This window comes from Clupea harengus, chromosome 16 (genome assembly GCF_900700415.2).
Source record: "Clupea harengus chromosome 16, Ch_v2.0.2, whole genome shotgun sequence".
Lineage (NCBI taxonomy): Eukaryota > Metazoa > Chordata > Actinopteri > Clupeiformes > Clupeidae > Clupea > Clupea harengus.
The window spans coordinates 2975337-2999798 of record NC_045167.1 but is presented as its reverse complement, the minus strand read 5'-3'; the positions used below and the strand labels follow the sequence as shown (position 1 = coordinate 2999798).

Sequence of the window (24462 nt, the reverse complement as noted above, 5' to 3'; positions counted from 1 at the left end):
TACATGATCCCTATGAAATCCTTTCTGTGCGTCCAAGGGCTAGCGCCTGCACAGGAGCTTGCTGGAGGAGTCAGCCCCTGCCTTTCTCCCTCGCTCTGCCCACAGAGAGAGGGGGAACTGGGCCTAATTAAATTGCTCTCAAAGACAATAAGGACTGGGCTTCTTCCTCTTACAGCCCTCCCTAGCCACCACCAGGGCTTTGGGCTAATGCTAAGCCTCAGCTTTTTACCTTGTTGATACACAGGGGCTCAGAAATTGAATTGTCATTAATCTTTTTTTAGCCCCATGCAAGGTAGCAATATTTCAAGAAAATAAAAAAGCAAGATATACCAGCTCAAGGGGGGAATGAAAAAGAGTCAAGTTTGAGAGCACAGATAAGGCTAACAGAGTTAAGTTTTACTCACTCCTCTGCACAAATTTTATATTCTGTGTGTAGTTGACACTGTGTGCTTCTTAGTGTGCGTGCACAGAAAGTATATGTGCTGTGTTTCTACTATGCATGTTGTGTAGCATAAAGCATGAGGCATCTGCCTCCATCTGTCTCCATGCTGGATTCATTCTGCTCTTTCACTTGGTTTTGGTCACAACACTGGGCGCTGGCTTCCAGAATTAGGCCGAGCATCACTTGTGCACGGGGCCGGTGAAAGGCAGAGAGTGACTGCAGCTCTCATTAGCCGTGCTGGCTAGGCTATTGATTGCACCGGGCCACTGGGGGCTCCCTACCTGCAGTTGACTTTGTACTTTTGCAGGAGTTGTAAGGGTCTGCTGAACAACAGGGACTATGCACATCTCAAACAAGATCTATGAAAAGCCTATCAATTAGGCTTTGAAGGTCAAGCAAACTCTCTCTCACTCACAACTCTCCTAGATTCCCTCTTCAACTGGCAGTAGGCTATACTCCTTCTTTCTCTCTCGCGCGCCAGCGCATCATGCCCTCCAAAATACATCTGAAGACTCCATTCAATTAAATATCTCTCGGCTCCAGCTGCTCCCTAAGTGAAAGGTCATCTAAGTCCAGAAGGCTAAAAGAGAAAGGCTCGGCTTCTTCAGAATACCCTCTATCCCCCTCCCCCCCTCCCCCCCTCACCCAACAAAGCCTCCCCCAAGCCTGTGCTCTCTCTCCTAATGATACCCACTGGTCAATCCCTAACTAGCAGTGACAGTTCCCCCCAGAAGCACCACCGTGGACGAGAGCCAATCGATCAGGTGGAAAAAAAAAAATACATATAATGATAACCCGCAGACATAATGTCAAGCCCTTGCACCGTCCCAATTGGTTGACATTCAGGTAGGCAGAGGGGAGAGCAAACTGCTCAGACATCAAACAAGAGGTGCAGCAGTGAGTTTCGGTGCACCAACAGAGGTCAGCCAACCTCTCTCCCCTGAACTCTAATTACCCACACTGTGGCCTGAGGGAGGGGAGAACGGGATGACCAACGACGTCGAGTGACCCTCTCTCAGTAACTACATCACCACAGTATAATTGAGCCTCATTACTAGATCTACAGTGGAGCAAGTGTACACTGCATACATAAAGAGCATAAGAGAACGCTGCAATATTGAAGGGGAACATGGACATTGCCCGTGGCTTGTTCTCCACACAGTGCATCTGGATCATTACCTTGTTTGTGAATTTTGAATGAAAACCCACGTTAAATACGGGTGTTTTCTGAAAGCATGATTTGGCTGCAGACAAGGTTAAATCCTTATCCAGGACACCAGCAATTATTATAACAGGAGTGCGTTTTGCTCCTTTCACCCTTGAAGTAGAAGGCTGGCTCTTCACACTCAAATGTACTGTAGAAGACAAATGACTCCGGAGGGACAGAGTGTGCGTGGGTTCGTCTTACCCGGCAATGCTTTGGCAATCTATTTTTCCCTTTAATTGCAAGCAGACAAGTGGAACCATACATCTGCTCAGTGCTGCTCGACCCAATACATAAGAGCCATTGATCAGTCTGGCTTAAAAACTGGTGCCACTTTCCAATCCCTCACTGAGAGCAGGCAAGGCATTATCAGACGAGCTGATATGATACACCAACTCAGCCCTGGTTCCCTCCCCCCCCCCCCCCCCCCCCCTTCTGGCCTCCCAGCCCACACCCTCCTTCATTTCGGGGCGTCTCTTTTTGGATATAAGATGGACAGACCGGCTGACTCCAGTGCTCGATGAGAAAGTGCAGTGCTGGGCGGTCTCTCTGTCCTGAAGGCCCATCAATAGCCCCTGGGATAGCTGCTTAATGGCCATCACACAGGATGGCTGCCACTCCTCCACTGATTAGAGCGATACAGCCAGAAAGGAGAGAGCAACTATCCACTACAGCAGAACCTGTCTATCTCTCGTTCCCCTTCTCTTCCACTACAGCAGAACCTGTCTATCTCTCTTTCCCCTTCTCTTTCACTACAGCAGAACCTGTCTATCTCTCTTTCCCCTTCTCTTCTCAAACCTGTCTATCTCTCTGTCCCCTTCTCTTCCACTACAGCAGAACCTGTCTATCTCTCGTTCCCCTTCTCTTCTCAAACCTGTCTATCTCTCTTCCACTACAGCAGAACCTGTCTATCTCTCTTTCCCCTTCTCTTCTCAAACCTGTCTATCTCTCGTTCCCCTTCTCTTCTCAAACCTGTCTATCTCTCCCCATTCTCTTCTCAAAAGTAGAGGAAACTGTTGTGATCAGGTTACTCATCCTATCAATACTGTCCCCTTCCTGGCCCCTGCCTATTCCAGTCACTCGTGCTTTTATAGCCTGCCATTGTACCGTGCTTGTGCAACCAGTGGTAAAACAATAGCTGGCTAATTCTCATCACAAAAACTATTATATTGTAAAAGTGTGAATGTGTCTTGAAAATCATTGGAAGTAATAGGCCAGGTTGTTTTTGAATGTTAAGGACGGTTACTTTGGGCACTGGTGCAACTCTTATATGTTTGCTTAAAATGAAATGACTAGATGTAATGCATAGAGTGAGAAAGTGGACGTTCATTAAATCTCTTAGTGATCACCATAGACGAAAAACTGTCTAAATGATGTGCAAGTTATGACTAAATGAAAACCTTTGAGGCAATTCTTTGTTTGCTGTTCTTTCTTTATTGATTGCGAGGTCATACATTCTCTCGTGTCACAAAGAAAACAAATGTTGCTGTGCCGTATGATTTCTCATTATATCCCTGTCTCCAGTGGTCTAGAGGCACAGCCTCCAATCAATGAAGCATGGGCTCTATGAATTGCCATTGTGATGATTAGGTATCGACCCCTCTCCTTATGGGAATGCTTGATGTGACAGAGAGACTAGTCACATATTCAAATATCACAGTAGCATATCATTTCAGTAAACACTAAATCCATAACTGGATTTGGATTTCCTGTGCTGGGAGGAAAAAAACCGAAGATATTGGCCTATGAGTGTATTGGATAACACAATGCTACTGTTCCTGCTTAGAGCAGCCAAAGCACTGTGTATCAGGTGATGCAGTGAGGCCAAAGTTCCAAAGTTTACATGGGCACCAACCAACTTTCAGTTTAAGTCGAGAAAGTCGAGTCGAGATTATCATTATCAGATATGTAAACTATTTAGTTTAAGTGCCTGTAATTGTGAAATTACTTTTCAGAGCGAAAAAAGCGACTTTTCTGGTATGATGTAGTTGTACAGATTGATAGTCATACTGCCAATCCAAAGCCGGCTGTGCGGAGGCCTCTGTGTAAGGTAATTGAATGCCCCCCTCCAAGTGACTGCTTCAGTCCCTGCCACACTGCCTCCACCGGAGGAGCCGGAGTGGGGCTCATTTACGGGCCGACTCTGGCTGGCTGCGCCCCACATTTCTACAGGTGCCTACCCTCGACGTCTTTCATCTCCTGGGGGCTCTTCACTCTCGCCTGCGTTTGAAAAAGTCCCACTTGCTCCCTTTTGATTGAACTCATTGGGATTACAACAGAGTTAATGGCTCCTGGGTTTGTCCACTTATTACCATGTGAACTCCCCCCTCGGCTCCCCATTGTTTTGCGCCCCTTCCATAAAGATTACCTCCTCTCGCTGCAGAACCGCTCTATTGTCTCCGCTCGAGCGTGGGTGTGCCTAATGAAAGCAGAGTGGCAGACTGCACAATAGAAAACGGCCGCCGTGGCAAGAGGTGGCTCCGTGTTCATTAATGAAAGCGCTGGAACTGCCTTTAAAAATAGAAATGCTGGCAGGTCTTAGATTGAGCTATTAGGGACCTCATGATTGTATGTGAGGCTCCCCACCCACCCCGTGTTTTAAACCAGCAGGTAACGGAGAAAATTGTGCCATGGAAGCCGGTTGCAAAAACCTCTGCATGTCTACACGCAGAAAAATGGCAGTAGTTTGCTTTGTTTGTTTGCTGAAGTTCTTCTTCTTTTCGTTTCACTGAAGCGTGATAGTTAAATGGCAGTTTCCCATTTCTTAACACAGTCCTTTGCGTTTTTGTTGAATACTGCAAGGTCTTTTGGGCTCAGTGTATTCGGTAGAATTCGCAGGTTTTTTAGGACCTGACAGGGTTTGCTGAAGTAACAGCCAAGGTTTGACTCCTAATATTGTTTAGATAAGATATTTCCTGCTGTGAAGCCATTTTTGCTTGTTGATGTGACTGCAGTAGGCATGAGGAGGTGCAGAAAGTGCCTACGATAACTGAAATGGAAAACGATGCATGCTGCTCTACATCTATTAGCACTGGCATAACTACCCGATGCACACGCAGGCCATGAAATAAATCCAATTTGATTTTGATTTTGTTGAGAAAAGTTTAATTTGAACATTTTTATGAAGAGATTGTCCTGCTTTCAGAAATAGATCAATTGGCTGTCATATTTCTTTTCATTGGCTTTTTTTATTCTGTTGTAATACCTTGAGGACAACTGATGAATGCTTTTGATGGGAAAAGGGCCATAAATGCTGCAAAGTTCATTTAGTCATCACTCCAAGGACAGCTTCTCTGAACAGACTCACGCCACAGCCAAATACACCACTTAACGGACACTTAATTCATTTTCAATTTGTTTACAGTCCATTTACTCTCACATGAATGTCAGTTAATGTCAGGTTCATTTCATGCTTTTCACAGAAATGCCTTTTTTCAGACTCTAGAGTAGTGCATACTCCATCCTGAATCAAATTAGGTGCTTGAGTGGACAATTTGTTCCTTGTATTCATGATGATCAATAATCAGGATACCTCTTTACCAAAGAGATCTCTTGCTTAACATTCTTTTTCTAGCGACTTAAGGTTTTTAGGAAGCCTGTGAATGATGGTGTACATCCCTCTTCCTTTGTACCTCATCCAAAAAAGCACAAAATATTATTCTATCGATTGTATTCTTATATTCTTATATTCTACTTTGCCCTAGCTGCTCCCATTTGCTTTCCTAACCCCTAACCTAAGATAAAAACTTTTCTTTCCATCCGCATAACTCTGAGATATGAATAATATGTATTGTATCAGAGACACCAAAGCTACCATGGGGAAAGAAAGATACATAAGAGGGTTACACTTTGTTTGATAATAAGCCCGATAGCATCTTTAAAAAGAAGTTTACAAATAAAGGCCTTGGTACACACAGAGGACCACTGGCCTATTAATTCCAGCTCAACTTAGCCTTAGACATGACTTTAAACACACATTTGCCAAAGAGAAAAGGTCAGCGGCACCTCTTGCTAAAACCTTTAGCGGTCTTTTGCTAGCCACTATGAGAGCTTGGCACTGAGGGACTGTCAAAACGGTGAGGCCTCTGCCAAGAGAAGTGTACGCAACCTTTAGTGTCCTGGCATCGAGGGGGGGCAATCCATTTCACCTTAACAGCACTTTAAAGGCCATATGTGCTGTTTATGCTTTGGGTTACCCTTTTGGCTGCTCTGTCAAGGCCTTTGGGGCTGATCTCTGACCTGAATACATATGACCACAGGATGTTGTGAGGCTGCTTTTGGACTAAATGTGCCATAGAATGCCTCAGAATACGGTTCAAAGTCAAGGAAAACGTATTAAACGGGATGTGCAAGGTATTTTAAGGAATTGCGTCAGACTAATACATCTTATGAACCAAACCTATCCATGATGCATAACATTTAATTACACCATCAAGCGTATCTTAATGTTAGTACTTGGACCTCCTGTGTTCTGGTATCCAAGTGCTATCCAAATCCCTGAAGAAGAACCTGGTCTGTTTCATGACTTCAACGTGAGGTGAGCTCATTGACCATGCCATATAATTAGTATGACATCACCCCCCTCCCTTACATAGAAATGAAGCCAAAGTTAGTCTTGATGAGAGCTGCCCTGTGATTGGAGCCAAATTGGAGTCAGATTCTGTGCAGTAAGTGCTTTTTGGAGCCAGGGCATGCGCAGTAAACAGAATATTGGTCAGGTCTGCCCAGAACCAACCAATTTGTGGTTCGATCTGCTCAATGCTATAGTTCGTTCTGGTTGCTTCACTTTTGAAATTGGCTTAAGATATTCATGCTTTTTACAGTCATTGGGTGACATACAGGGGCCATGCCAGCATGCAGGGATGAAGTCTTCATGCATTCACTGAAAATATGGGAACGGGGTTGTAGCATTGGGTTGGGAGGCTGGAAGAGAAACCTCTCTGAGATCATACGTTGCTTGGACTTCTGAAGCTCACATGGGAAAATGAGGTGTCAAGGACACTGGACCCCAGCTGTCAACTGCCTGACAGTCACATGTCAATCATTTCTTCAAACAATTATTGCCTCACTTTCTCCAACATATAGACATGGGTTTTCATATGAACATTTGTCTCTGAACAATGTGTGTTGTAATAGTCTAAAAAATGTTTCAGTAGAGAACACTCTGCGTTAAAAGTTCAAACCCATAAGCATTAATAATTACCTAGCAATCAGCCATGTTGCCTACACTCCTCTAGGTGCAGTCAACAGAAAACACACATCCGGTGGGGGGTGTTCTAATTAGGAGTGTTTTGCATGATTTAATCGATCGTCAAAAAAGTAAAATATCCACAAGGTATTAATTACTGCTTTTCTCCACATCTTCCGTTGCCACATTCAGTATTCATTCAAGTGGGACACATTTAAAGTGATAGTCTCTCCACCATGAAACATGAATGAGCATCCAGGGTGGCCCCAGCTTCTATCAATGCCCTGAGTCAATGCCTTCGGCGAAACGTTTCTTTGGCTCATCTCTGTACAACATCCCTCCAGCCAAGAACCATTCCCTTTTCAAGTGTGTTACACAAAGTGGAAATGTTGGAAATGCAGAGAAGAAGAAGGACTGCACACACATAGATACATGTATCAAAGGCCTGTTGGCATCAGGGGAGTGGAATACCAAGACAAGCAAGCATATTTTATTAACCAGCTATTTATTATTGAGTATATATCAGCTATCCATTATTTAGTGGGTGTTCCCTACTTCTTTCTTAGCCCTAAGACAGGTCTCAGAACAGAATACCTAGGGGCTGCGTTTTGGGGATTTATTTCCCCTGTATCACTGCAGGCCTTAGATGTTAACTTTCCTGCAACGCTCAAGGAGATGGATTCTTATTTGCCATGCATCCAGTCTCTCAACCAATGGTGACTCACTCATTTAATTATCATATCAAGATTCTTGATAGATATGATAGAAATTATACAATTTTTTATTTTATTGTAACATTTCATGGGCTTACAGAAAGGGAGTGCCATTGGTAATGTACTGTATGTCTGTTCAGAACTTCATACATGCAAGTGCAGTGTGTACAACACAAATTAGGTTTCCAAAAATAACATATCCAAACCGTGGGTATAGATAACTGAGATTTAAACTTTACATTCAGTCTCTGACTCTTTGGACACATTGGAATTGGTATGTAGATTGCAGTGGCACTCAAAGCTTCAGGAGCACCCTGCGAGCGCGCACATCAGCAAACAGTCCATTTGGCTCACTAGGTTGCTTGAGAGACATTTTAATTAAAACTGTGACATTGTATCATAAAAAACCAGAAATCTAATCACGACGGAATAAGTATAATGTAATTATCAGCCAGGCTATAAATAGCTTTAATTTCATGCTTTGCGGAAAATGAAATGGGAATGGCATCAGGGTGTTTACCAAGCTTGCCACCACCCCCAGCCAGTGCCAAGAGACACAAGCCAAGTCCAATTTCCTCTCTCTGATCGCACGTCTGTCCATCCATTCATCCATCCATCAAACGCTCTCTATCTGTCATTGACATCGGGTATCATAACTGTGCTTCATCTGTGGTCACTCAGAGGTAATGGAGTATCACAAGGTACTTAGTGAACTGGATAACAGACAAGGGCTCATTTCCGTCCGTCTTAGAACCTGCCATGAAGCAGATGGTTGAGCTCTCAGATCTATCCAATTGCTAATGCCATGAGAATAAAAGATACGTGTAAGGTAAGCACGAGGCCCAAAATGGATGCCACTGCCGGCTCAAAACTTGAGACCAATTTAAACAATGTGTGAAAACATACTCAGGCCAAGCAGGGCTTCCGTAGCAGGGACAGAGGAGCGCGGAGCGAAACAGAGCGCATTAATGACTGGCCCACAGAGAAAGAGTGAGTAGGGGAGCAGGAATCCCTGATAAGGAGGCACCAGTGGCACAGGTGCAAGAGGTGAGAATCAAAACCATGTGTGTGCCTAATGATCAGAAGGGGTCCTTGAAGTGGTCCCTGGGGAACTGGGAGAGAGAGAGAGAGAGAGAGAGAGAGAGAGAGAGAGAGAGGAAGAGGACCAGGCCATGAAAGAGAGGCAGCCAAAAATGAATGGAATAAAGGGATCTTGGTCACAAGTCCCTCAGATAAACACGTTATAAAATATAAACTTGATACTCCTGGTTTTAAAAACTAAAGTGCGCGTGTGTAAAAAGTGAAAGCAAACACTTGCGGTGAATATATTTTTTTGTAATTTCTCACCAATTTACAGCTCCAGGGCTGGTGCAGTGCTCTGCAGAAATGAAGTAATATAGGTGAGGTGAGTTTAAGAGCTGATCCTAAGCACCAGCGTCACACTACTTCCTTTCAATTGATCGCCATTAAGCAGACGAGGCGGCAAAGAAATTGAAGATTGCAGACGCTCCCTCACCTTTGGTCCCTAAGGGAGGCCAAATGGAAGCGCTGTCTTAATTATAACTACAAAAAGACCACAAACCTGTGGTGCCCTGAGAATGAGCTCAGTATATTGATGTACACATTTGTATGATGGACGAAGTGGGGCTTTGCGCAGAGCAATCATAAAACGGAGGTCCTGCGTCCATTAAACCAAGTTATTTTATGACTGAATTAGCCCCCATTGCCATAAAGCTGGTGATGATTGTGCTGCTTCTAAAAATGTTAATTCCCTGTTTATGTTTATTGCTGTGCGAGCCCTGAAGTCTTATTTACTCTTTCATTTGTGCATTTCTGCTGGCCCCTCGGCCTCTTCCTCATTGTGCCGTCGCATTAATTTCCCCCCGCAGTGACATTGTGATGGGAGCAGAACAGATGGAAATACAGGATTGTCCCAGCAAAATTCATCATGAAAAATGCATTCGACACCTGTGTAATTTGCCTAATCATCTTTTCCTAATAAGCTCCCCCCATTAATTATGCACGACTTCCACAATGCAATCAAGATAAAAGTAAATCTGATGACTTAATACCCTTTAAAATAATTGGTTCACCCTCCTCCCCCCATACACACACACACACACACACACACACACACACACACACACACACACACACACACACACACACACACATACATCCCACCCCACGGCTCATCTCTGGGACAGCTTTCCTTTTGATTCCTCCTTTCTTTCTCCTTCTGGACTTTAATTGGGATTAGAGAATCTAAAATGCATGGTATGGCGTGCACACTGCGTCAGGGGTGTTCCTGACAGGGGTTAGGCCTGCTAGGCGGTTGCGGATAGGATGTTTCTCTGCTGATTCTGTTGGGTAGAAATCAAGACTCTAAGCAGACTTAAAGAGCACTCTCTCTCTCACCCCCCATTTTAAACCCTCTCTCTGCCTCTGCCTCCTCCTCCTCCTCCTCCTCCTCCTCTCCCACCGTCTCCCCACAGTTAGCAGATGCAGGTGCAGATGAAGGTGCAGCAGCTGTAAGTGCCTGTCGGTGGGGCTTTTGCGGGCCTAATGAGAGTCAGCCTTCACGAGCTCGCTGTCTTGCCGCGCGTCCCACCTGTCACATTGTAACAGGCTGTGTGTGCCTGGAATTAACGTGCGCAAAAAAGCAAACGAGGGCGCACGCTGAAATCTCAAGCAGACTCTCCACATTTAAAGGCTGGTCAAGCAGAGCCCACTCACACAAAGTGGGCAGAGGAAGGGTGGTATTTAGAAGTCCTGCGTTATGAACTTGTGGTGGTAACACTGGTGTGGTGTTGACACTCAAAGAATACCTGAACAGGACTTTGCTGAAGAAAGGGGCACCATAGACTCCATAGAATCCTAAACCTTTTGTTTGTCCTTTGTTTTACTAATCCTCTGATTTACTGTCCTTTAATTCAACGTTATCTTATATATTTTCTTGGATTTCCCCTTTGTTCCCACATCTGTGCCTTAAATGTCCCTCCACACAGAGGCCACGATTAATGGGGAACACGTTTCTTTTGTCCTTGGTATGGCTTGCAGAACGCTGCATTAAGGGGACATCAATAGCCAATATAGATACAGGGATGCAGAGCTGTGCTTCAGAGGATGCATAGTGCCAATTCATCCAGCTGTTGCTTTTTGCAGTCTTAGGGCTCACCTGCTGGTTCGGTAGGGAGCTCAGAGTCTTTTGTATTCCCTTCAAAGCGTAGTCATTAGGATTTGCCCATTAAAAGGGACAGTCCTTTCTTGGGGCACATACAAGAGAACCGCCACCTACTATGAATGAATTATCAATTTAGTTCAAGCATGTTTTCACCTCAGTTGTGTTGGATATTAAGAGAACAACTAATTCAAGTAGGAGGGATTTTAAATTTCACAATAGGCAATAGCTATTATAATAATACTTATTGACACAGTTCATATCTTACAAAACGTCTGGTGCTGTAAAAGTTATATAAACTGGAATACTGTCAATTTAAAGCAGCAGTGAGGAGTTGTGGTTGAAAACTAGCAATGTAACTACTGAAAAGGCATGCAAAAGCCTTACAAACACCAACAACAGCACAGTTGGATTGCTAGCATTTTCACTATATAGCTCTCCTGCTGTTAAAGCTTTCGCATTTTCACATGCCTAGGTGGCTGGTTGGAACGACAGGTGTGCTTATCTGTCCGTCACATGACCATATGCCAAGATGATGACACTAGAACTAGTTGCTTATAAACAAATGCTTAAAATGTGGCAAACTGTTGCATCCTGTCTCTTTAAGGGATTACTTTTTAGATATCTCAAATGTCAGAGAGGGGGGGGGGGGGGGGGGGGGGGGCGGTTGTTGCACCTGTACACCCCTCCATTTACAGGCTCAACAATCTCTTTGGAACACCAGCATGCACTCTGACGCTTAGAGCACCGAGCAGCCGCTCATGGGAGCTTTTACTTCATTAATGTTGAGACTGCTGAAGTGTTAATCAATGCTGTTGCCAAGGTAACGGAACAAACAGCAAAAACCAAGTCCCCCCACTAATTGTGCTTTATTGTTTTCGACAGAGAGGCAGAGCAGGGGTTGCTGCGTGACTTCCGTTTACAGGGATGATCTACTTGTTTCTGCTTCTCCATCACACCGCGTCTGCACTCTGTCTTCATTTGGAAACTCACAACTCACTGCAGGAGAATGTTTCAGTCAATTTAATTAAGACATCATAAATGTCAACTCTTATGGATCCCCCTTCCCCCCCATTTCAATTATACACGAGAAAGTGCGGGGTGCACAAGAAAGTTTCGGGTGGTCTCCTGTGCGCTCCTCATGCACACGCAATATTTTCTTAACGGTAAACTTTCTCGTCCGCACCCGAAGCGTTCAAAATGTCTTTCCTCCATGTCTCCGTAGGGCCACCGTAGAAAATGGCTTATGACATGTACATAAAATCTTATTTTTGTGCTTTTTTTTCCCGTTAAAACAACACATGAACACTCAAACATAGACCGGATGCATGCTTCCTGTGAAGTGTCGCACAATATCCTGTGCAGCCACCGAATTTTTTCGATTTTTCCAGAGGGTTATACAGGTGGGCATCCAAAGGGGCTGACACACATGAGACATTATCAGTTGGGATGAATCCACACCTATGGACCAATATAGTGCTCTATTTTCTGCATCCTCAATCGTACTCCATTGCCCATGACTATTGCCACACCTGGCATTTAATTAAAGAAAAGCAGTCAAATGATTACACGCAACTTAAAAATATACAGCTCCAACACAATGGATCATTTGTAGATGGCATCTGCATAATTTGCTAGGAAAAGCCACTTATTTGCACACGCACAAACTAAAGCTGTCCACGTACTAAGAGCTTTTTATTTGTAATCCTTCCTGTCCACACTCAAAAGATGGCATTCACCTCCCAGAACATGAAAAATGCTAACAAGCTTTTCAAAAAAAGTATAAGTCGGAGAAAATCAATGGGAAGTTTTAATGGGTTTTATATGTGTAATGATAGAGCAGGTGAAAGGGCTAGGGCAGGGGTTAATGGCACTATCAGGACATAGACCAAGTTAAGTGCAAAGGAAAGGTCTACCACCAGAGGTTAATTAACCTTTCTAAACCCTAAGGTGTCGGAACACACATACATATTGAATGGAAGCTGCCACAAAAAGCCTGTAGGTCATGGCTAATACATTCTGGGAGTTACAATTAAAACATCATCAGACCACTCAAGATCTCGATTTAAGAGCCATTTATGATGCGCAAATTCAGAAGGCAATTTATTGCAGTCAAAAGCTATCTGAACGGGGGGCACTCAGGTTAGCAGATATATAATTTGAGTCAATGGCATAGCAACTAAAGGGACAGTAAGGCCAGCGATGCAAGCACAAAGGAATTCACACTTTTTACAGGCAGTCACCGCAAAATCCACTTAGTTGTGTTGTAAAGACAGCATTAGTCCAAGCTCATCGCTTTTAAGCATATCTTTTCAGTCAAACTCATTTTGATTTCTGTGCAGGTCTATTGTGAACACATTCAGTGTTTTTGTAGTGGAGGGCGGTTTTAAAATCTAGCGAGTAACAGCATTCAGCCTGACTGATTTTACAGGAAATGCTATAACATTTTCTGTGAATTTCAAGGCCAAGACTTCATTTGTACAAAAGGCAAAAGATCACAACTAAAGCAAGGGCACAGAGCCTCAAATGATAGGCTGTAGAATTGTTAAGTCTTAACTAGAGTGTATTCGGTTCCTGAACAAAATCCATAGCATCTGCTTGGGGCGAGTAAGGAGAACCAGGAGTAGTTCTGAGCATATTCATGTAGAACTTCCACACTTGATCAAATAGCAAAACTTTTGCTTTTAAAAAGTCAGATACAGCACATATACTGTACGATCAGTCCCTGAGTGACTGGTATCCCCATCAATGCCTCCACTTTGGAGTCATTCCCAAGGCAAGCCATTCCAAAGGGAATGCACACTGGGAAACGGCTTTTTGCACACCCTGCCTTCTAGAAGCTTCTTAGCTGCGATGCAGCACTGGCCCGGAGGAGGGATGGAGAAACATGAAATCGCGGAGATGAAGCTCCCACTTCCTCCCCCCCCCCCCCCTCCTCCCCCCCGCCGCCCCCCAATTCCCCGTCTCCCATCCTCTCCCATGGGCCCACCGGTCTACACCCTAAACAAAGACAACAAAGTAATCCCCACTGGAACCCGGCCATCCGTGGCCGCCTGTGCACCAGGAGAGGCTCCTCTCCACCCGTGCAGTAATGAACCTGCAAGGCTTCACCCGCTCTGTCTTCCTCCCGGCGCCGGGTTTTGGGCTGTACTTTTTTTTTTTTGCTTTAATTGTTAAAGTTGTCTATACAAACCGATATTCACATTGCCACTCTCTCCCTTTATTGCTCTGTGCGCACGTATGTGTGTATGTGTGTGTGTGTGTGTGTGTGTGTGTGTGTGCTAGTGTGTGCTAGTGTGTGTGTGTGTGTGCACAGATAGTTTTTGTGTCTGTGTATGTAAACCTCAAATTTGTGACTGCTTGCAAGTCTTGCACCCACTCTCCTGCGATGAGGACTATTCCCTTGGCAAACTCTTTCCAAGTAATTGCCCTGTTTTTCCGAATGCACAGAATTCCGGTGCCATGGCGATGCAGCGCTTTAATTTGCTGGTAAATAGGCTTTCTGCTGAGTTTAAAGGCACGGAGCCCGTTGTGGGATTTAGCTGTGGGGAGATACTCATTCTCATTAGGAGAGTAAAGCACCTTGGTTCTGGCTGCAGATTCAGGAAATGGAGTGGTAGGGTAATTCTGCAAATGAGATCTATGATGATAACAAGACTGACCCAGCACACACTTCAGTGCTGTCAACACATTCTTGAATGCAGAAACTATAGCATGGGAGTATCTCCTGGAGGGAACTTTCAGTGTTTTTCTAAATTTGGGTGAATGGGTGAATGCTGTACCCCATGGATGTAGGGCATTTTAACGATTCTCTTCACTTAAATGTGATATTTCTGAATAATGCAACAACCTGGTGGTCAGGTCATTGTTTTGTTGATGGCATACTTTCACTTGCAACTTATCTTATCTTCTCATTTGCCAGGTGAAAAAAACATGGTTGTTTTAAAGGTATAAAAAAACACGAACTCCAATAAAAAATTCACACCATAAATATGGACAATTAATTCACATTTAGTTATTCCTGTTGATTATGCGATCTGGCGACTGATACAGTATATGTATTTGTCCAAGTATTCATTATTTTTAACTGCTCACTGGCAATGTCCCTAGCAAGCCGCACTGCTTGGGTGAAATGACACAGTTCTTAACTACCGTATGTGATTCCAAGGTTCAAACACAAGCCTACTATTTAAAAAAAAGAAAATAATTACAATATAAAGTCTTTACATCTGTTTTAATCTATGATACAGCAAAGTTCATAATTTGTTATACGTCAATACATATTCTTCTCAGAATTGCATTTGTTGTTATAATGTAGAATTAGTCACATACCTGCGCCTGACCATTTTGAACAGGATATTTAGCTACTCCCTGCTACTGGCGGTTCAGGTTATTACACTGGCACCTCTCATCCAGTATGTATGTGTGCCATGAGTGACTCAAGGCACAACAGGGAGTTGTTATTATTGATCATCCTTAGCCACGCATCAACTAATAACTCCAACATAACTTGGAAACAATATACAAAACAGCTTTAACAATTCATGATATGTCCATTCATTGTTCTGCTATCAGGGATTCTCCACTGCATTTGTAGGTGGCATAGATTCTGGCTAGCTGAATTTTGGTAGTGCTGTAATGTATGGTGCATCCATGTTCAAAGGAGAGTGAATCACAATAATTAAAACTGACATTTCAGGAACAGCAGAGAGCTAATAATATGTCCAAATGAAATAAGCAACAAGACTCTCAAACCTTCTTTGCATGCAATCACTTTGAAATAAAGGCAAAATACCTCAGGAGGATAAAACAATTATGATGAGATAAAAGAAAGCTAAAAATAAGGTTGCACTGAAAAGGAATTTGCTGCTCATGTTTGTTCTTGTTGACGATCACGGTTAGAATAGTCTAGCTTTGACTTCAATAGAATCCAAGAGGTCTGTGCACTGGTTAAGCCCCTTCAATTGCAACACAAGCTCTGTTTGTCAGTAAGAGATGGACAAAAAAAAGTGAAATCCAATGACATATTCCCCAATGCATGGGCAATTCAAGTCACAGCATCTTTTAGAAATAATACTGATATTTCAATATTTTCACTGCGTTTCCTTTAACAAACTATTCCTCTAAAGGAAGGGGGCAATGCTTAGTGTAGAGTCCCATCCAGTCCATGAACTCAAGCACTTTCTGAAGCAGTAACACTCAGTAGACTGAAGCATGGCATTCCCTTGGCACCAGTTTCACTTTCAAATGGATCTCCATTGAGAGACTGTGACCGCCATTAAACAGTGCATGGAGATTATTATATTCTTTCCACTTGTTTGCATATATAACTGGGAAGAATAGTACTTAAAGGGAGAGCAGTGGACCTCCATGTATTGCAAGGACACCTCTCAACAATTCCCCAATGCTACCTCATGCACACAAATTCAATAGCAGCTCTTTCTGACGCTTGATGTTTGAGTGACAGGTTTCGAGTGAGCTAGTGTCCCCCATCGTCAATTAGGAGCAAACCTCATTGACACGCATAAAACCCTGCCATCCTCTGCTTGTCGTAATTGCAGCCATGACAGTTTATCATTATCCATGAAAACCACTGGGTTTTGCCAAACACAACGCTTTTCAATGGTCCTTTACCACTAGAGTGTCATTCAATTTTTGTGCGTGTGTCTATTTGTTTCTGTGTGATTATTTTTCCCAGGGCCAAACAGTCATTTCACTTTAATGAGCTCACCATTTTCAAACATACAGAACACTGACAAGTATGGAGTGCCAGGTTGTGGAGGCTGATTGAGAGCTTTAATCAAGGTCACCAAAGGTAGACCACAGGCGATTACTGCAAATTGCTTTTGAAAATCCTGGGCAGAGTTTCTCTCCATTTGTATTTTTTCACCAAATCTTTGGGGTGTGTTTGTTTGTTCAACTCTGTCCACAACCTCATTTCCATTGCATGGCTTAATCTATTACTTGCTGTTATGGCCATGTAATTAAAGGTTTTCCTTTTGAAAAGTTGAGAGGACTTTCGTGGACGTCTAGTGGAGGTATGTGAGTATGCAGTAGGTTCTATGTAGATCAGTAATTAGCGACTAAAAGGGCTTTGCCTCTCTGAGCCTGGAGCGACGCTACCTCAGACATGGCTGAAACCACTTTTATAATAACCTGAAGATATAATAATTCACACAAATTAAGATGAACTAGTTATATTATATTTTTTTTTAAAGATTCTCTTAAATAAATGTTGACATGTTGATTTTAACACCATGTGCCATACATTTCTGTGAGGGTGCTTTTATAGACGTGGCAGTAACTGAACAAAAAATAAAATAAGATATCCGTAGTGCTTCATCAAGACAGGTATCATCACCTGTCGGCTGACTGTACGCAGGCCATGTTTATTATGATGATACTCCTTTTTGTCTGTGCTTACATGATTCACCTTGTTCTAGACTTTAGGCATAGTTCCTCATGACATCTTCAAGCCAAGGTAACCCCTCAGGTTTTGAATTATTCATGACCCGGAATCCAATACTATTGAATAGAGCGAGAGGGACTCAAAAGTTGAATTACAAAACATTGCATTCTTTCATCTCATGAAGTTTTTGCAAGGAGCAGGGGTCAATTAAGAGTCCTCTGGCAACGGTGAGCATGAATAATGCACCACAGGCCTAAAAAACCTTGGGAGAGTTGCTTTACTTGTGTAGATTATTGACACTCATACATTTTTTTCCTCAGGTAAAAAAAGCCCCTTTGTCTGTGGTGTCTCTTACCGTTCATGCCTCAATAGCCTACAGGCAAAATGGGCCTAATTTGCACAGGTCTGTTTGGGGGCCAATTATTATAATACCAAATACTCTGGAAACACAATAAAATGAAAATAAAATTTAAAAAAAAACAATAAAGAATGGACCAGCCAATATCGTCATACATTTTAATGAAATACTCATTAAACATGCACTTGAACAGAATGATGATACTGTACTGAAAATTCTTTACAATGTTTCACTTTAATAATCATCTGGTAAAGACGTCACTCGAATAATATGGATAATATGACTATATATGTAATATAATGCACTAGTATCAGATTCTGGTATGGCCAGTTGTAAACGCATGAACTCTAGAGCAGTTTGTCATCAATTCATAGTATATAATTATCTGACCTTGTATAAAGTATTATGTGGAAGTATATTTTCTTCGTATTGTATCTGTTGTATCTTTATAGAGGGAACATTACTCAAGGGCAAAGTCCCCAGCAGTATTGTTGAGAATGGACAAGCACTGATGTGGTGTATGCAACATCCACATTTGCAGTTCTGTTTGTGCAACAGAAGTACATGATTGAGAGAAGGGGGGAGATTTTCCAGTAAATTCAGGTAATCAACACTCATATTGATCTACAACATATTGATACATCGTTTTGGATCAATTGGATCACCACAAATCCATGCAGTGGTGTCTCCTGAGACAATGAATAGCAACTTTGGAGTGATTTGAACAGTCTAAAGGCTATTGCAACGATTCCTAAAATCAGCTCAGGTAACACTAGATGTCAGTGTTCCTGCTGAGTACAATCATGGAGCACTCAAGCACTTGCAGAGGTTGTGAGGCAGTGGAAATGAAAGAAAACTAAGTTAATACCTATACTTGCATGGTCCGTGGTCTACACGGATTTGTTAATCTGCAAGGGACTGTCTTTGAGGAGTTAGGGCTATTACTGTTCCACGCCTGATCAGGGGGCATCACTTTCATCTTACCCACTCATTTTCATAATTAGCACAAATTTGCTGAGATATGTTTTCTCTTTCCTTCATTTCCTAAGATGTATCATCTGGAGTATAAATTCCCCTTATAGACTCCTGCAGAGCAAAAGTCACAACAAGAATTTTCTTCTCCAGCCTGACGGTAAATAACTTTGAAGGCAAAACAGAGTTAAACCAGGCTGAACTTCTTCTTTTTTTTTTTTTACAAAACACATGGATTTTCACGCACAGAAAGGCAAAGGCTAGATTGAGTATGCTACAGACTCTCACAGTTGTTATTAGAAGTACACAAAGACACATGCCATCTCCATGTCTCGGTGATACTTTCTATAATATAATTTCAGTATACAATATATTACTTACAACCACTATTACTTGCAAGCAAATAATGCCACGTTAGTGTTATAGGGCTGAAGGTGGGCGGTTGAGTTTCGATGTTCCCTTTGGTTTTCCTTTCCCTGAGGGCTCGAGAAATAGCCAATGGTGTTTGACGTAAACCCGGAAAACTGAAAAGCCCGCTTGGATTCAATTTTGAGAAGCAAGTCAGGTCAGTTTGTTCGCAAACACAAATAATACACACTTTAACCAATGCACAACTAGAATTCGTAAAAATCCTCATTTAAGTGTACTTTTAGGACGTGGCATTTAGGTTACCATGTCCTAAAATCCTTAAGCTTGTAACGACTGGGCGAAAGCAAAGTTAGACTACTGAATGTTAGTTTGTTAGCATTGTAGCAAGGACAGGGTCGTCAGTAACGGTCAAAGTAGGTTTTAGCCTTACGTTATATTTATTTCACTCATATTCATGTGTCACGGCTGATCGTACAGTGATGAGCAAAAAACGATGATATTGTTACATTATTTCTAACAAACCAGCAGAGTGTTACTGAGTTACTCTGGTAGGCTAACTTGTAACACTGGGCAAGTGTGGCTAGTAAAGGTAATGAGTCTACTTTGACATAAAACTACATCTGTTTGTCATTTAGTGTCGTTTTACACTACGGCGTTATCTTGGCGGTTTAGTAAGCAGATGTGAGGGGAAACTTCCCGAATAGTGTTGTCTGTTGAGTAAAAAGACTTACCGGAGCATGTTTTAAATGCGGAAGGTTTCAGCCTTGAAGCAATGTGTGTACCTACTTTTTCAAGTGAAGGTTAAACGAAATCCGCCCTTTGTTATTGTCCAGTTGCTCCATATCGTAGGCCTATGCAGTGTCTGTATTAGCCTACACACGCCACTCATATTTGGCAGAACCGCTCTTGCATCTGTTTTGGGTTTGAAAGTGACAGTTGGTGCTGATTCAGTGGCGATAACATTGTCACTATTGCATAAGATCCGTGTCAACCCTCTGGTGCTTTATGCCAAATTTGGTTGTCAGAGGTTAACATAGCTGCCATCCAAAGCAGCTGACCAGGGTTTGACTCCTGGTCAGTGTAGGTTGCTTTGAACTGAACTCTCTGGTACATACTTCAGCATTATGATGATCAATTTATGATGTCACAAACTTACTGGCTAAACATATGGCCTACCTACACTGACTAATCTGCGTCATGGAGGTGCTCCGACAGGGGCCATTGGGCCCTGTGATGCAGACCCTAGAGAGAGAGCTAGTGACCAGAGGTGCCCACACCAGGTAGTACTCCATTGCCCCCTGCGTTGACTGGGTGTCGCAGGATTCACCACAGCGGGGGAGGCAACCGTTGTGATAACCAAGTCAAGTCTTTTATTGTCAGATGCACAGAACAGAATCAGACTGGGCACTGAAATTCTTATGACAAGACACTGCACAACGACCTAACATAACATAACATAACATAACATATAAATACTCTGAACATAAATTACACATACAATAAACATATAAAAAACCTGTACTAGCTTAGAAAACTAAACACATTCTAACTATACTAAATATACTGACAATGTACAATATACTAAACATATACTACACATATAATATAATACACCTATACTAACCTAGAAACTAACCCTTACCCTTCTAACACTTGGTGATGGATAAAGCAGAAGTACAGCACTACAGACACTGCAGCAGTAGATGAAAATATAATGTGCAATTTGTGTCATGTTTTCTTACATTACCCACATCAGAGGAAATATTTCAAAATGCAATCCACTCTTGCCTCCTTTAACTAGGGCCGAGCTGATCTGCTCAGTTTATTTTTTGCTGAGCCGTTGGCCACTAACCTTCCCACAAAAGCAAGAATATGGGGCTTCTGATGTCGGCCATCTTGTCATTCAGTGCAGAGAGGGACCTTTCTTCCTGACCCCCTCCTCCCTGCTTGTTGGCGTTGATCAGACCGGCTTGTTTACAGTGTGTTAGTGGGCGCTTGACGCAGGCCTCCCACGGGGCCAGACAGGGGTTAATTGCTGCTAAAGCGGTGGTCTGGGCCCACAGAGATGACACTAATGAGGCAGTGCAGGGAGGACACCCCTGAGTAGAGGGACCGCATACAACACAGGAGGTGGTGGGGAGGTGGTGTGGGCTGGATGGGCAGGAGCAGGAGCAGGGCTGCTGGGGCTGGGGTGTATGCTGATAAACCAGACAGCACTGCGGACTGAGCGCTGGTCTCAGAAATAATGCATTTGGCTCCTGGGAATTGCTGCAGTGTGTGGAGGAATTGTTTTCCACAAGCACACACAGGCTTTTGATTTTAGTGTGTTTTATTTTTTCTTTGAGATCATGGTTTCATGGAGATCATCATCGTCGTTCTGTTCCTACCCTAGGGCCTCATGTACAAACATTGCACACGCCCAAAAACGTTGCGCATGGCCATCTTTCACTCTCTCGGCAGGATGTATCAAGAGTTAAAGAAATGTACATGTAAGCCTGCGCAAATGCTAGACAATACTGAGTCTAATAACAATCACAGCTTTAGGCTTATTAAAGGATATTGCCAATGGCAGAATAGAAAGTTTCAGTATTCCAAGAGCTATCTCCGGGGCATCGCTAGGCCTATTTAGGGGGGGGGCGTTAGTATTATTTCCAATAATACAATATGATAGCTGCTAGAAACAATGGGGAGTGTACTTTCAAACTGCATCCCACTGAGTCATCATACAAATGTAACATTAACATTAATGATATGATGTTAATGATAATTAGTCTAATTAAGGCTACAAATTAGAAGATTTAACAGGTAACAGGGAAAAGAATAATGTGTTGTGAAAATCAAGTTTTTAACCTTGTATACATGTCCATATGGTGTTTTTATATGATACGCTACATATCATATCATATCATGAGCATAATAAGCAGTCAGTGCCATGGCTGAATATTTCCATCTTAGATCTGCAGTGCACCAAGGACAGCCTTAAAAACACAGAATCAAATAGCCTGGGTTCCATATGTCACAAACCTAAGGAACCAATCCCGTCAGGAAGGAGGGGTAACGTCTGTATACATGTATGATATTACTTTTGATGAACTAGTTGGCTTTCTTCAGACTTTATACGGTGTTCAATACATTTCTTTCTAACGGCACATCTGGGTATTTATCATTTCAGTCAAGCTAAGTCAGAGCTGGACCAACATTTATCTAACATTAGCGACACATTATTAGCTATTTGATAATGTGGTCAAGCCGAAGGCTCGTGTTATCAATTACCGTGATGTTTCTAATATTGTAGAGAGCGATACATCTCTACAATACAAAAAAACAGTATCATTCTGACACATCGATTGTTGCCGACCCTGTACAATTTGCTCTTCTTCTTTGTTGTCGGTTTCCTGATCGAACATGTATGCCTGAATTACGCCCGTATTACCACATGCTATTGTACAGTAACAAGCAAAACACAAAACAAGCAGAGGTTTGTGTGTTTGAGGAGTGGAGTTGGAGCTGCTGGCGGGCGGCCGAGGGGTGGGTGGAGACAGAGGCGGGACTAATTTGCATACATAGATCTGCAAAGATGTACAAGACCATGAAGTAGATGCCCCTAGTGATGGCTTAGCACCCCTAACCATAAATGACATCCCCGAGATATCCTCTTCGAAGTCCAGCTTTAAAGTGCAATGCTGCGAGCAGTCACGCATTTGCCCGTTCCCTTACATGTGCCGACCACACTGGGCTTCTTGACAACAACAGGGGCATTCCAGATGGGACAGGGTCATCCGTATGTCTGCCAGGTGTACAAAGTTCCGATATAATGTGGCTGAGGAGGCTAACATTAAAGTTGCAGCAAGAGCGGTCGTACAAATGATCTGTGATGCAGAAATGCGACCGACTGATATAGTGGCAAGGTGGCCTAGGTCAACTCATGATTAATTTATCCTAAGTTGGCAGGGTTTGGTGGCTTCTTGGGACACAATTAATTTGATGTCGGAATGTTTTTCATTTATGTGTGCAGTTATTTTGATAGACTTTTTAACGGCCTATCAAGACACCGTGGATGCCCAGTTAAAGATGTGGCTGCTAAACCCCATCGGCCACTCCCAGACAGGCTAAGGATTATTTTGTGTGGTGCTTTGACCCCACCACACAAATTGCCTAATACAAATATTTTTTGTGCACTTCCACCTTGCGTTCGCTGAAATGTCACTAGTCCTCCCTCCTTCATTCGGGGCGAGCCTCACAGGGCCCAATGGCCCCCTGTTGGCGCACCTCCATGACGCGTCTTAGTCAGTGTAGGTCATATGTTTAGGCAGTAACTTTATGACATTGTAAATTGATTAAAGTTACTAACCATAGTCAATTCATTAAAACTGGGCCTGAAGCACCTACACAAAGACAACCTGCATTGACTGAGAACCGAACCCAGGTACCTGTGCCACCAATACACTTGAACATTAATTTAATCTTATCGTCTCGGAATTCCATACCAATGGTCACACTATTGACACGGGTTGCAGTAATGCCAATCTTTTCGCCACAGAATGCTGTACCAATACTTACTTTGACAAAGAAAGGGTGTGTAGAATTATGGGTGCACATGATTTCATGCATCCAAAATGTTTTGTGTGTTTAGCTTTCCAGTGTTGTGTGTACCCAATGTCCAGTGTGTACGCCATGTTTTAGTAGGAATTCTACACAAGGCTTTGTACATGAGGTATCTCCTTAGCCACGTCTAGATGTTGTTTGCATATTTATTATTATCTATTGCAGAAAAAGTAGCTAGTAAATAAAACTAATACAGGATCTGCTTCATTTGTTAGCATAAGTAACACAATGCAGAAACGAATTTGAGGCAGTGAAGAAGAACTGATGCATAGATGATCGGATTATGACTATGTTCTATATCAGTATCTGAGAGATGGCAGGGTGACCATCAAAATGACTAAAGGAATTCGCTGTATGTGTGTTCTCCAACACTTCCTGATCTGAGGTCAGCCTGTCTCTCTGTTTTGTGCTCCTAGTGTCCTGCACCATGAGCTTCGCTCCGAGCCCGAGCCCGTCCTGCCCCTCTGGTGTCCGCAGCGTCCGGGAGCAGAGGGAGCGCTGGGAGAAGAAAAGGAGCTGCGCTGGCCGGGAGCTGGTCCAGACCGAGCAGCGCTACTGTGCACAGCTGGAGCTGGTCACCACGGTCAGTGGACACCACCTGAGATATTAGGATTCTGTTTGAAAGCACAGAGGCCACTGGTCACTTTATTATGATTAGGACACGAATAACAACCTATATGCAGCCATCAATGCCATGGGGTTTTTCTATGTAATTATGTTCTCCCAACTGCATCTCACCCACGTTTACCGCTGTGTATGGTGTCCTCTATGACCCATTGGTGGCTTTATGTAATATCTTATTATGCCCTTCTCCAGTCGTTGTGTAATTACCTTGCACTGCACTGCACTCTGCACACCAACCACCACCACCCACATTTCTTTTCATATAGTTTAGCATATGTGTTATATTAATGAATCGTTTGATTATCTAAAGTAACGCCAATTTATGAGAAATTACATATTCTGTGCAGTGCTCTTGTCCACCCCACCCCACCCCAGCCCCCTGGCAATGGTGAAGTAG

The 24462-nt window shown here is 43.0% G+C and overlaps 1 protein-coding gene across 2 annotated transcripts in view; it reads left to right on the top strand.

The window, feature by feature from the left end:
- The first annotated feature begins 18878 nt into the window (after positions 1–18878).
- The window catches only part of arhgef39 (Rho guanine nucleotide exchange factor (GEF) 39), a 31314-nt gene continuing 25730 nt past the window's right edge, over positions 18879–24462 (top strand). The window contains exons 1-2 of one of the 2 annotated variants that reach the window (XM_012823763.3): positions 18879–19032; positions 23858–24024. In XM_012823763.3, coding sequence (XP_012679217.2) covers positions 23869–24024 — 156 coding nt within the window. In that variant the 5' untranslated portion in view covers positions 18879–19032; positions 23858–23868. Of the gene's footprint in view, positions 19033–19108; positions 19250–23857; positions 24025–24462 lie in introns of those variants that run through there. The other variant, XM_031583210.2, reaches the window with a different exon arrangement.